This window comes from Gekko japonicus, unplaced genomic scaffold, assembly GCF_001447785.1.
Source record: "Gekko japonicus isolate JY-2015 unplaced genomic scaffold, Gekko_japonicus_V1.1 scaffold1537, whole genome shotgun sequence".
In the NCBI taxonomy this organism is placed as follows: domain Eukaryota; kingdom Metazoa; phylum Chordata; class Lepidosauria; order Squamata; family Gekkonidae; genus Gekko; species Gekko japonicus.
This window is the reverse complement of record NW_015164233.1, coordinates 20,586-32,170: the sequence shown is the minus strand read 5'-3', so window position 1 is coordinate 32,170 and position 11,585 is coordinate 20,586. Positions and strand designations below refer to the sequence as shown.

Below are 11,585 nucleotides of genomic sequence, written 5' to 3'. Positions count from 1 at the left end.
CCCACTCTGTGGAACAAGGGCTATCTGCATGCATATCCCCCCCCCCTTTTGCCTAAAGTTGCCCACTCTGTCAAGGTGTGTGGGAGAGCGCTTCCACGGGAAGGCTTCTTATTTATTTATCATATGGCAGAGTGATACGCAGGAAGTATTCTTTTGCAGAATGCAATTGCTACATTTATTACATATACAAACTTTTCCAATCATAGAATATAAAGAAACATAATTTTCAAGATGGACTAACCATTATTCGTAGATACACAATCATTTCAAAGTTGGTATAGCCTTCTAGAGCAAGAGTAATGATCCTCTGTATAATGGAATATCATTAACACACAACACAAATTTAAAGGGACAGTCCATCCATAGTTGCAGAAGGCTCTTTAAAGGACCATATCAGTTATTAAAAAAACAAAAGTTCTAAAGATTGATCGATGCAGTGCGGACTGCAAGTTTTAAGTCGATGTATCCAGAAAGCTTCCCTACAGCTCAACGTCTTTTGAATTTCAATTCTGTTGTATCTGTTAGTAATCAGCTTTCCCAAAATTAGGAATTTGAAGTTGTCACAACTATGACCTACATTAACAAAATGTTGGACAAGTGGCACGCCCATCTGTTTATTTCTGATATGAGATTTATGTTCAATAATACGGGTCCATATAGAACGCGTAGACATACTGATGTATAAAAGCTGACATTCACATTTTATCAGATAAATAACCCGTTTGGTGGAACAGTTTGAGAACGTGGTAAGATCTTTTGATTTCCCATGCCACACACAGGAAATATATAATAAAATAAAATATGTAACCAAGTTGATACAATGGATATGCAGACCAATTGGGTAAGCCCCCTATATACTAATATATTTTCAGTCCACTCAGCCACAGCACTGAAAAATGGAATGGAAAGCTACTTGTAATTACTTGCTAGTATTCATTCACAGTTCCCTGATCCAAGCCCGAGTCCTTAGCCAAGCTGAAGATGCACACAGGTATGATACATCTGCCATAGAATGAGTTCACAACTTTGCTAGTCAGACAGTGAGCACTCAAGTTCTGTTGGAGACCCTTTGGATTTTATCCCCAAGACTCATGAAGCAAATAGGTGCCAGGAAACAAATTAATGGGTATAACTGCGCTCTCGGTTGTCATGTTGGGGATCTCTGTCAACTAACCACATGACATTTGAACACACACACACACACAGAACTCTTACAAAAGTGGGCTTCTGCGTTCCCACTCTGTGGAACAAGGGCTATCTGCATGCATATCCCCCCCCCCTTTTGCCTAAAGTTGCCCACTCTGTCAAGGTGTGTGGGAGAGCGCTTCCACGGGAAGGCTTCTTATTTATTTATCATATGGCAGAGTGATACGCAGGAAGTATTCTTTTGCAGAATGCAATTGCTACATTTATTACATATACAAACTTTTCCAATCATAGAATATAAAGAAACATAATTTTCAAGATGGACTAACCATTATTCGTAGATACACAATCATTTCAAAGTTGGTATAGCCTTCTAGAGCAAGAGTAATGATCCTCTGTATAATGGAATATCATTAACACACAACACAAATTTAAAGGGACAGTCCATCCATAGTTGCAGAAGGCTCTTTAAAGGACCATATCAGTTATTAAAAAAACAAAAGTTCTAAAGATTGATCGATGCAGTGCGGACTGCAAGTTTTAAGTCGATGTATCCAGAAAGCTTCCCTACAGCTCAACGTCTTTTGAATTTCAATTCTGTTGTATCTGTTAGTAATCAGCTTTCCCAAAATTAGGAATTTGAAGTTGTCACAACTATGACCTACGTTAACAAAATGTTGGACAAGTGGCGCGCCCATCTGTTTATTTCTGATATGAGATTTATGTTCAATAATACGGGTCCATATAGAACGCGTAGACATACTGATGTATAAAAGCTGACATTCACATTTTATCAGATAAATAACCCGTTTGGTGGAACAGTTTGAGAACGTGGTAAGATCTTTTGATTTCTCATGCCACACACAGGAAGTATATAATAATATAAAATATGTAACCAAGTTGATACAATGGATATGCAGACCAATTGGGTAATCTCCCTATATACTAATATATAGATTTTCAGTCCACTCACCCACAGCACTGAAAAATGGAATGGAAAACTACTTGTAATTACTTGGACAGCTGCTGGTCCCTCCCAAGTGAACTTCTGCTCACCCCTGCTGTGCCAGGGTCAACTCTTCAGCCTTTGGCGGTCTCCTGGCATACTGAATCCACTAGGGATGCGGCATCTCTGCAACATCCCCCGTTGTGATACAGATAGGTTTTGTTTTCTACATTACTACATTAATTCAGTGCATACAGCTGAGTTTTTTGGCCCAGGATTGGAAGAAATAAGGAGGAACGGAGGTGATCCTATCAGGAATCAAGGTGAAGCACTCCTGCCAAGCAATGCATTTGGGATATCTTGAAGGGATACATTTGTGTGACCGGATTGATTTTATTCATATCCTGCATTTCTCCCCAATGGGGACCCCATTTTATCCTCACAACAACCCTGTGAGGTAGATTAGGCTAAGAGAGTGTGACTGACCCAAGATCACCCAGCAAGCATCTGTGGCAGAGTGGGAATTTGAACCTGTGTCTTCCAGATCCTAATCAACACTCTCTTAACCACTACACCACACTGACTCTTCACCTGACCTGAGGCTCCCAAAACTAAGGAGGGGTCAGAATGAGAAAAGCTATAGTTCAATCTGACAACATGAGAAGAAAATTTAAGATTTATAGATGTTGGGACCAACACAATCTTCCTTTGCTGGTGTTTGTCCTGGAAGGAAGTGAACTGTGGATCTCCAGTTGGGGACAGCGAAAGCACCCTTCCCTTCACGTTTGCATTCTCTGGGTAACTGACTTATCAGCACGCTTATGCTGGAAGACAGCAATGGAAGTGCACTTCAATCACCTTTTCTCTGGTCTGTGGCTCGTCAGGCCCTGGAGTTGTCCATCCTGGGAGGGAGAGGGTGCAACCTCCCGATGGGCCCTAAAATTGATTCATTTACACCCCAGATTTGTCCCAGTGGGGACCCAAAGTGGCCGACGTTCTCCTCTTCTCCATTTTATCGTCACAACAACCCTGTGGGGGAAAATAAGGCCGGATGTGTGCAATTGGCCAAGCTTCCATGGCAGAGTGTAGAGATTTGAACCTGGGCCTCCCAGATCCCAGTCTGACACTGGGGTTGCTAACTTCCAGGTAGTGGCTGAAGACCTCCTGGAATTACAACTGGTCCCCAGACGACAGAGATCAGCCGTCACAACAACCCTGTGGGGGAAAATAAGGCCGGATGTGTGCAATTGGCCAAGCTTCCATGGCAGAGTGTAGAGATTTGAACCTGGGCCTCCCAGATCCCAGTCTGACACTGGGGTTGCCAGCCTCCAGGTAGTGGCTGAAGACCTCCTGGAATTACAACTGGTCTCCAGACGACAGAGATCAGTTCCCCTGGAGCAAATGGCTGCCTTGGGCTGGTATCTATGGCATTAACCCCAGTGAGGTCCCTCTCCTCCTGAAGCACCTCACCCAAAATCTATCTCCAGGAACTTCCCAATCCAGAGTTTGCAGCCCAGTTACTCTAACCACAACGCACTACAATGGCTCTCTAAAGGAAGGCTGCCAGCTCTGGGTTGGGAAATACCTGGATGTTTTGGGGCTGGAGCCTGAGGAGGGCCAGGACTCCAATCGGGTATAATACTACACACTCCATCTTCCAAAGCGACTAGGATTGCCATCCACCCCTGATAAAAGCTGGGGTTCCCCCACTTTCGGGGGCTCCAATCAGCCCTGCCCCAAAGAGCCCTGTCATGATTACGTCACCTGGAAGTGATGTCATTGGACCGGGCATGTCACACAGGAGACACTAGCATTTGGCTAAAAACTCTATGGTGACCATAGCATTTTTGGCCAAATGCTAGAGCGTTCCTCCACGCGATGTGCCGGGGGGCCAATGATAGCACTTCTGGGTGATGTCACTGTGGTGCACACGCAAAGCATGCACGCCAGAATATCCAGGCACCAATGTTCCTGGATCTGTCCATGGGGTCGCGAAGAGTCGGACTCAACTGTGCGACTGAACAACAACAACAATGTTCCCTCTAAACTGTGGAGTCTTGTGAGCAAAAAGTTCTACTTTGTAAGCTACTGGCATTGCATTTGGCTAAAAACTCTATGGTGACCATAGCATTTTTGGTCAAATGCTAGAGCGGTCCATGCAGGGGGCCAATGACAGCACTTCTGGGTGATGTCATTGTGGTGCACACGCAAAGCATGCATGCCAGAATATCCAGGCACCCAGGCTGGAGCCCCTAACTGGCAGCCAGGTAAGACCTGGCAACCCTAAAAGCGACCATTTCCCCCAGGTCAACTGATCTCTGTTGTCTGGACAGCATCTGTAATCCCAGGCGATCTCCACCCACCACCTGGAGATTGGCAACCTTCCTCTAAAGGTATCCCGCTTTTTCTTCTTCTTCTTTTTTTGGTGCAGAGGTTAGCGCTTTCCTCCTCGCTGGGCAGCTGGTCTCAGGGCCAAAAGCTGACCATTCAGAGTCAGGGTCTAGACCTTCAGAAAGAGAAGGGAGAGATGTGCCCCTTCAAAAAGAGGCCACAGGGGGCCGGTCGAGCCCAGGAGTTTTTGGAAGAGGCGGTTATGTGACGTCACGGGGAGGAAACCGCCCTTCTCGCCCATCCCCGAAGGCCACGCAGACTCCGTTCGGCGGCCCCGGATTGCGGCCCTTCCGGCACACCGTCACCCTTCTCCGCGCGCCCCATCCTTTCGAACTCGCCGTCCTGGCCGCCACACGCGTCGCTTCCGGTGACACCCGCACTCCCTAGGCTTGCGCCCCGGAAGTGTTGGCCGAGGCACCGCCCCCTGACCTCGGAAGTGGCTCCCTGCTCCCTTTTCCGGTGAGGAGGAGGCTGCAGTTGCCGCCACTGGGGCTGGAGCTGGGGGGTTGTCTCCGGGGGCCGGGCGGGGCAGGGGCATGGGCAGCGGGCGAGGGAACATGAGCGGGTGTCTTCGGCAAGGGTCGCTTCCGGGGTTAAGTCACCCGGAAGCGGAAGAGGACAAGGGCTGTCTCCTGTCCGCCTGGCTGTCTGCGGGAGCGGCGGCGGCAGGCGGCAGTGGTGGCGGCGTCGTCGGCTCCGGGGCCGGTCCCTCGCAGCTGGTGGCCCGAGCGCCGCTGGACTCCGCGTCGGCGCGGCCGTTGTTCCCCGCCTCAGCCCGGACGGGGCGGAGAGTGAGGGGCCGCGGGCGGGGTCAGTGCGAGCGAAGGGATGCGGCGGCGGGGGGCTGGGAGGGGGAGGGCGCCCCTGAGGGCCCTTGGGCTGGCCCAGGCGGGAGGGGGCTCGGAGGGCTCCGGCTTCCCCTTTTCCCTCCCCCACCCCCCATCTTCGGCAGTGGAAATGTGGCATCTGCAAAGGGGAAGGGAGGACGTGTCGAACCCAGCCACAGGAGACGCAGCGAGGGGCAGAGTTAGTACTTCGGCCAGCTGGCGGCTAGCTTGCGGAACTCCCTGACACAAGAGGTGGTTGACGGCCACTGGACCAGGTGGCTTTAAAAGGGGCCAGACCGCTTCATGGAGGAGGGCAGTGTTCTGGTTGGTTGTTCGCCAGAATAATTAAATGTAAACTCCATGTGCAGAGGCAGTGTCTGTCACTGAATAGCAGATAACCCATGGGAGGGCGAGAGCAGCGGTTTGGGGCCAGTGGGCTTCCCAGAAGCATCTGGTCGACTGCTTTAGGAAACGGGATGCTGAGGCAGGCAGGCTCCTGTTCTCATCTAACAGAACTTAAAATGAAATAGGGGCTCACCTGGTAGGTTCCGTGAGCTCCCCCTCACCTTCCTTTGTATTATGCCTGTATTCATGACTTGTCAGTCACTCTAAGTATGGTAGAGGATGTTACAGGCCGCACTGTAGATCCCAAAGGGGAGCTGATAAAGCCTTTTTGAATATCTTATAAAGTATAGCTTTTCAAAATATAGGCAATCTCCACCAAGTAGTTGAAGAGAGGGACTGCCCTAGAAGGGAGAGATTAGGCAAAAAAAAGTTCTCAAAGTTCCATGGGAGGAGAGAAAAGTTTAGCAAGTAGGATACCCCCCCCCCCCCATTCTTGTGCACACAGACACATGACTATGCTCTTCCAGTAAGAGCGGATGTTTTATTCTAATGATGTTTCTCCGCATGTGGTTTTTCAAGGGAGGGGAAGAAGGTGATCTGATATGCTTTTAATTACTGGTGTAGGATAAGTGTGTACGATTCAGAGGTCACTCATCCTCTGTTATCTGGGCTGCAGGGAGTGTGTTGGTGTTTCTTTATGCATATCTTTCAAGTTTTATTCTGGAGTTTGCCTTCCCCCACTTTGTCCTCTGGATTTCTCCAGGAGTGCAGGTTCTTATTTGGAAATTGCCCACTTGTATCCCACTGTAGTAACGAGTGGCATTGTTTTGGCATTGTGGCTTTTGAGAGTTACATTTAACCCAGTGCTTTAGAAGGTGCTGTTCTGTCCCAAGGCTTCATTGTGGCATTTATTGGGTACTTAGATGCTTTAGCTTAATAAGTTTTGACTGATTCATCCCTTGGCAGCAAAATAAAGGATACTTGTTTCTTAATAGATCTACTGTTTCTCCAAACTGATCCTTAATAGTCTAACAGAAACCCAAGCCTTCCCGGGTGGTGCCAATTGGGCCAGTTTTGAATAAGTGACTGTATGACAGTAATACGTGTTTTCTCATTTTTTTTCTTGCATATTTGCTGTTGGCTGTTACTCCATTCCTTCATCTGCTGTTGCATCTAAAGTGTGTCAGATCTGTTTCCCCATGAAATGCGACGTGGTCCATGCCTGGTGATATTCTTTCTGCAAATTGTCTGTGAACAATCTGTTTTTGCCAGTGCATACTTATTTTGGCTTGGAAGTTATTGTTTTTTTGCTTTAAAGCTACACTGATTGCTCTTGGTAATAGGTTTGGAGGTGAGAAGAAGGCTTAAAGCTGCCCTGGTCACTCTTGATAATAGCCTGGAGGTGAGAAGGAGGTTGGTTTGTTTGGCTTGTCTCTGATAATTGAGATGATAGTTTTTCCTTTCCTCCTGTAAGAAGTTGCATAGTGACAAGAAGGTGATCCTACACTTTGTGCAGCCCCCATCCTTTGCATGTTTACTTGGAAGCGAGTCGTGCTGTGTCTAAAGGGACTTACTCCTGAGAAAGCATGCAAAGGGTTGTAGCCACTATTGTACAGTCTTTAATAAGAGATTAGTGGCGGTGTTGTGTCATTAGAAGTGATACACGCAGTAGCTGTTGTAAGTCCGCATTTCACTTTGTAAAGGCTTACGTGGTCAGCTGAAACCTGAATACTCCAGATCTTGAAACTTGTTTTCCCACTGTTAGTTCCTTCTGTCAAATTTCTGTTCTGTAGAAATGTGCTCTCCCACCTTCTGTGTGGATTTTTTTGGGAAATTAATGCTAGGTTTCTTTTTAAAGGTTGACAGAAGACAAGTAGGGCTTGTACGGCTCCGCTCATACTCTCTAGAGACCTTGTCTGGAGTGAGTGAGTGTACATAGGGAGGCAGGCCTAGGGGCTCAAGAGTCCTCTTACAGACAAAGGAGAAGGAAAGTCTTTCCAGGAAAAGAAAGTGACACAGGAGACTCAAAACTTGGCTCTGTATTATATAGAGAGAGTTAGGGCTGAACAGGGCTTGGACAGGTGATCGGTCATTTAAACCCACAGCTGAGTTTGCCCCATTACCTCCCGGTGAGTTGAAGCAAATGGCACTCAAGTGCTGTAAACTCCCAACAATCAAGGATCATGAATATTCCTGTAGCCTTGAGAACAATTGCTACAGTTATGCCATCAACTTTTCTGCAGGCATTAAGATGCAAAGTTTTTTTTTTTAAGGGAGGTAACTTGCTGCTGCCTCGCTGCATCTGTCCTGCTGTGCTTTTTTGGGGGTGGGTGGGTGTTGGGCAATGCTTTGATAGAGTAAGGAAGCCCATCCAGGCTCTTGTTTTTGGGGGGTTCAGGTTGCACCATATCCTTGTGGTCTCTTTGTGAAGACTGTGCAGACCCAATTGAAAAGCAACACCGGAATTGAGAGACTGATCTGAACTTTTGGGAGGTTTGGAACATCAGGGGAGCCTATCTGCAGAACCCCCATGAGCTTTACAGACCAAAGGAATCCCAGCAGTAGAGTCGAGGCGGAGTTTAAAACAGGAAAGGGATTGTCCATTAAGAGTGCTGTATGAAAGTTCTCTTGACATCAGGCCCTTCTGTCTTTCTCTCCCCAGCTAGAATGGAAGAATCTCACTTCAACTCCTCTCCGTATTTCTGGCCTGCGGTGCCCACGGTCTCCGGACAGGTAAGGAAAGCCTCCCCTTTGACCGTGCTTTCTGCGGAGCCGGCCTGCTGCTATGCTAACCAGCCTCTCTTCCCCTCTTGCGCCAGATCGACAACAGCATGTTCATCAACAAGATGAAGGAGCAGCTGTTACCCGCAGAGAAAGGCTGTGGCCTGGCTCCCCCCCACTACCCCGCCCTGTTGACCGTCCCCACCTCCGTGGCCCTGCCAACCAGCATCTCTATGGAGTCTGACACCAAGCCAGAGCAGCTCACCCCGCACAGTCAGGCACCCGTGACGCAGAACATCACTGTGGTGCCTGTGCAGTCGGCCGGGCTCATGACGACAGGTGAGAGGCTCGAGAGGGGGCAGAAGGGAGCTTCAGTGGAGGGAGACATCTGGGGGGGGGGGTTGCTGGATCCTGTCAACAAAGGTGTTTGGTGACATAAAGGAAAAGAGTTCTCACAAAATGTGACCTGGATGCCAGATTGGTGCAGTGGTTAAGTGCGCGGACTCTAATCTGGGAGAACCGGGTTTGATTCCCCACTCCTCCACTTGCAGCTGCTGGATGACCTTGGGCAAGCCCTAGTGCTGTCAGAGCTGTCCTTGAAAGAGCAGTTCTCTCAGAGCTCTCTTGACCCTACCTACCTCACAGGGTGTGGGGCGAGGAAGGGAAAGGAGTTTGTAAGCCGCTCTGAGACTCCCAAGTGAGGGGTGGGGTATACATCCAATCTCTTCTTCTTGAATGACAGTAAACTGTTCGCTGTCTACCATTGTAATGCCATCGCGAAGAAACCCTCTGGGAGGAGTAAGGAATGGTGTTGTCAGGGAACCTGATCTGAGCTTAGGATACCCAAGTGGCTGCAGGATCAGTTCCCTTCCGAATAAGGGGACGTCAGGTACTGGCAAGTACTGGAACCTGACTCAGCATGCTTGCCAGGTGGTACTTCTGCTAGGGGTCTTTACCTAAGCAGGCTATAAAAACAGGAAGAGGAAACAACAGCAGTTGGGGCTTCATCGGAGTGGCTGCAAATGGTTGCTGTAAGAAGCCCCCAGCAACTGAAGGGACGTGAGGATCTTTAGACTGCTGTTTGTTTCATGTTCTGCAATTAAAGTGTTTCTGGATCACAGTGCCTTGCCTTGTTGAATGCTCTTTGACCACCCAAATCCGCTAGGAAGAACTCTTGCCTCAGGCAAGAAGACGGCCTCCGGCAGAACAACCATCTAGCCAAAAGTGTGTGATATTCCAGTCCTGTACCTCTGGGATTGCGTGACTGTGAGCGTAACTCTCTGGGTTAATATTTTAAGGGGCAAGTTCTGCTTCCCCCAAGGTCTAGGGAGATACGTGGAGGTTCTCTTGGGGCTCATGTCTGATCTTCCACTCTCCTCTTGCTGCAGGCCCTGGCCTGGTGATCACTTCTCCCTCTGGGTCGTTGGTGACCACTGCTTCCTCCGTGCAAACCTTCCCCATCTCGGCGCCAATGATTGTCTCGGCCCTCCCGCCCGGCTCCCAGGCCGCCCTCCAGGTTGTCCCTGACCTTTCCAAGAAGGGGGGCGCTGCCCTTGCTGAGGGAGGGGCAGCCAGCGGCATCGGAGGCATCACTCCCAAAGCGCCCCGAGGTCGGAAAAAGAAGCGCCTGCAGGAGTCCGGCTTGCCGGAGATGAGTGATCCTTTTGTGCTGTCGAACGAGGATGACGACGACCAGCACAAAGATGGCAAGACGTACAGGTGGGCCTTGAACGCTGTTTTGGTTGTAGCCGGCGTTTCCGTGTGTGTGTGTGAGCATACGGAGAGCCAGCATTTGTTTTGCTGTGCATGGGAACAGTTTTGTTAAACTGTGTGGTGTTCTGGTTCACTGGGCCTCTTTAGTTTTGCTTTAAATGTGGCACGGGTCAGAAAGAAGCATGTAGGCTGAACTACAAGTGGATGAGGAACACAGAAAGAGCTTGTTCTAAGGTGTCTCGGGCTGCGCTCGATATCTCACCGTTGACTTGCAGGAGGAGGTGTCGTCGAGGGTAGAGTGATTTGTAGCTTAGTTGGGGGCCATGCAGCTGCAGGCTGCCCAGAGTTTTAGGGGGCAACTCATTCTATCCAGTATGCCTAAACCCATTATTGGTGCCTTAGGCCTGGATGGGCCCGGTCTCGTCAGGACTTTGAAGCTGAGAAGGGTCAGTCCTAGGTAATACTTGGAGAGGAGACCCCGGAAGAAGCCCAGGGTCGCGATGCAGAGGCAGGGAAGGGCAAACCACCTCTGTTTGTATCTTGCCTTGAAAACCCTGTGGGGTTGCTGTAAGTCAGCTGGGACTTGACGGCAATTTTCACCATCTGTGGACGCTGCTGCTCCACCCATCCTGGTTGTGGTGGGACTGCTCTGGCTTTGGGGTATTCTAGTACTAGACGTTAGCCTACTGCTTGTCGACAAGCTGCTGATCTTCTGTTCCCAAGGTTTTATTCCTGTACTGTTGGGTTTTTTGTTTGCTGGTGAGCAGGGTGGAGGCCGTCATGTGGTGAGAGCATCATTGACTGTGTGACTGCTAGGAATTAAGCGCGTGGAGCAGGGACCAGATAATCACTCCTTCAGGGTCCAGGTGTGGATTCTGTTATCTTGGACGCTCGTTGCTTACAGTTGCCTTCTACTGACATAACTGGGCCATAGGTCTGATTGCACCTTCACACTTCTATGTCTCACGAATGGTGCCTCCGGTGTCCGGTCGTCGTGAGCTCTGCGACATGGCTGGGAAGCTTCGGTTTGCAAGACAACACTCGTGGCATCTGCCGTATGTCAGAGTTTTCTTTAGCTTTAAGACTCTTGGGCACTTTATTGTCTGCGGATAGGCATGGGCCAATTTCCTCAAGCCCGTCGTCTTCAGAGTGCAAGTCGAGTTTATTTTGTATCTGGGTGTGGCTTTGCCGTTTTGTGCCTTGGTGAGTGGATTCCAGCAGATGTTGTGGTCCCGTCCCTGGAAAGCTTACGTGGTGGGTGCAATCCATTCACCCTGAGCTGCCAGTCTGGTTTGCTGCTTTGTGGCCTTCCACATATGTTTTGCTGTACAGGAGGGCATTTGAAAACCCTTCCCAATAATGGTGCTTGTCTGCTCTAACGGCCAGCACAGCTGTATCTCTGTGGGGGGGATCTCAGAGGCCGCTGATAGTCTTTAAGGCACAGCTCAGTTTGCTCCCCAGAGGAAGTAAGACCCTCATAGGGCTGCCTTGTGTGG

The 11,585-nt window shown here is 49.3% G+C and overlaps 1 protein-coding gene across 1 annotated transcript; it reads left to right on the top strand.

Moving 5' to 3' along the window:
• Nucleotides 1-5,019: 5,019 nt before the first annotated feature.
• Nucleotides 5,020-10,095, top strand: LOC107108188 (zinc finger protein 384-like; the record flags this gene model as incomplete). The annotated part of the gene is made up of 4 exons (XM_015408593.1): nucleotides 5,020-5,293; nucleotides 8,318-8,388; nucleotides 8,475-8,715; nucleotides 9,765-10,095. Coding segments are annotated over exons 1-4 (917 nt in total), but the record flags the coding sequence as incomplete, so codon positions are not given.
• Between the last annotated feature and the right edge of the window lie 1,490 nt (nucleotides 10,096-11,585).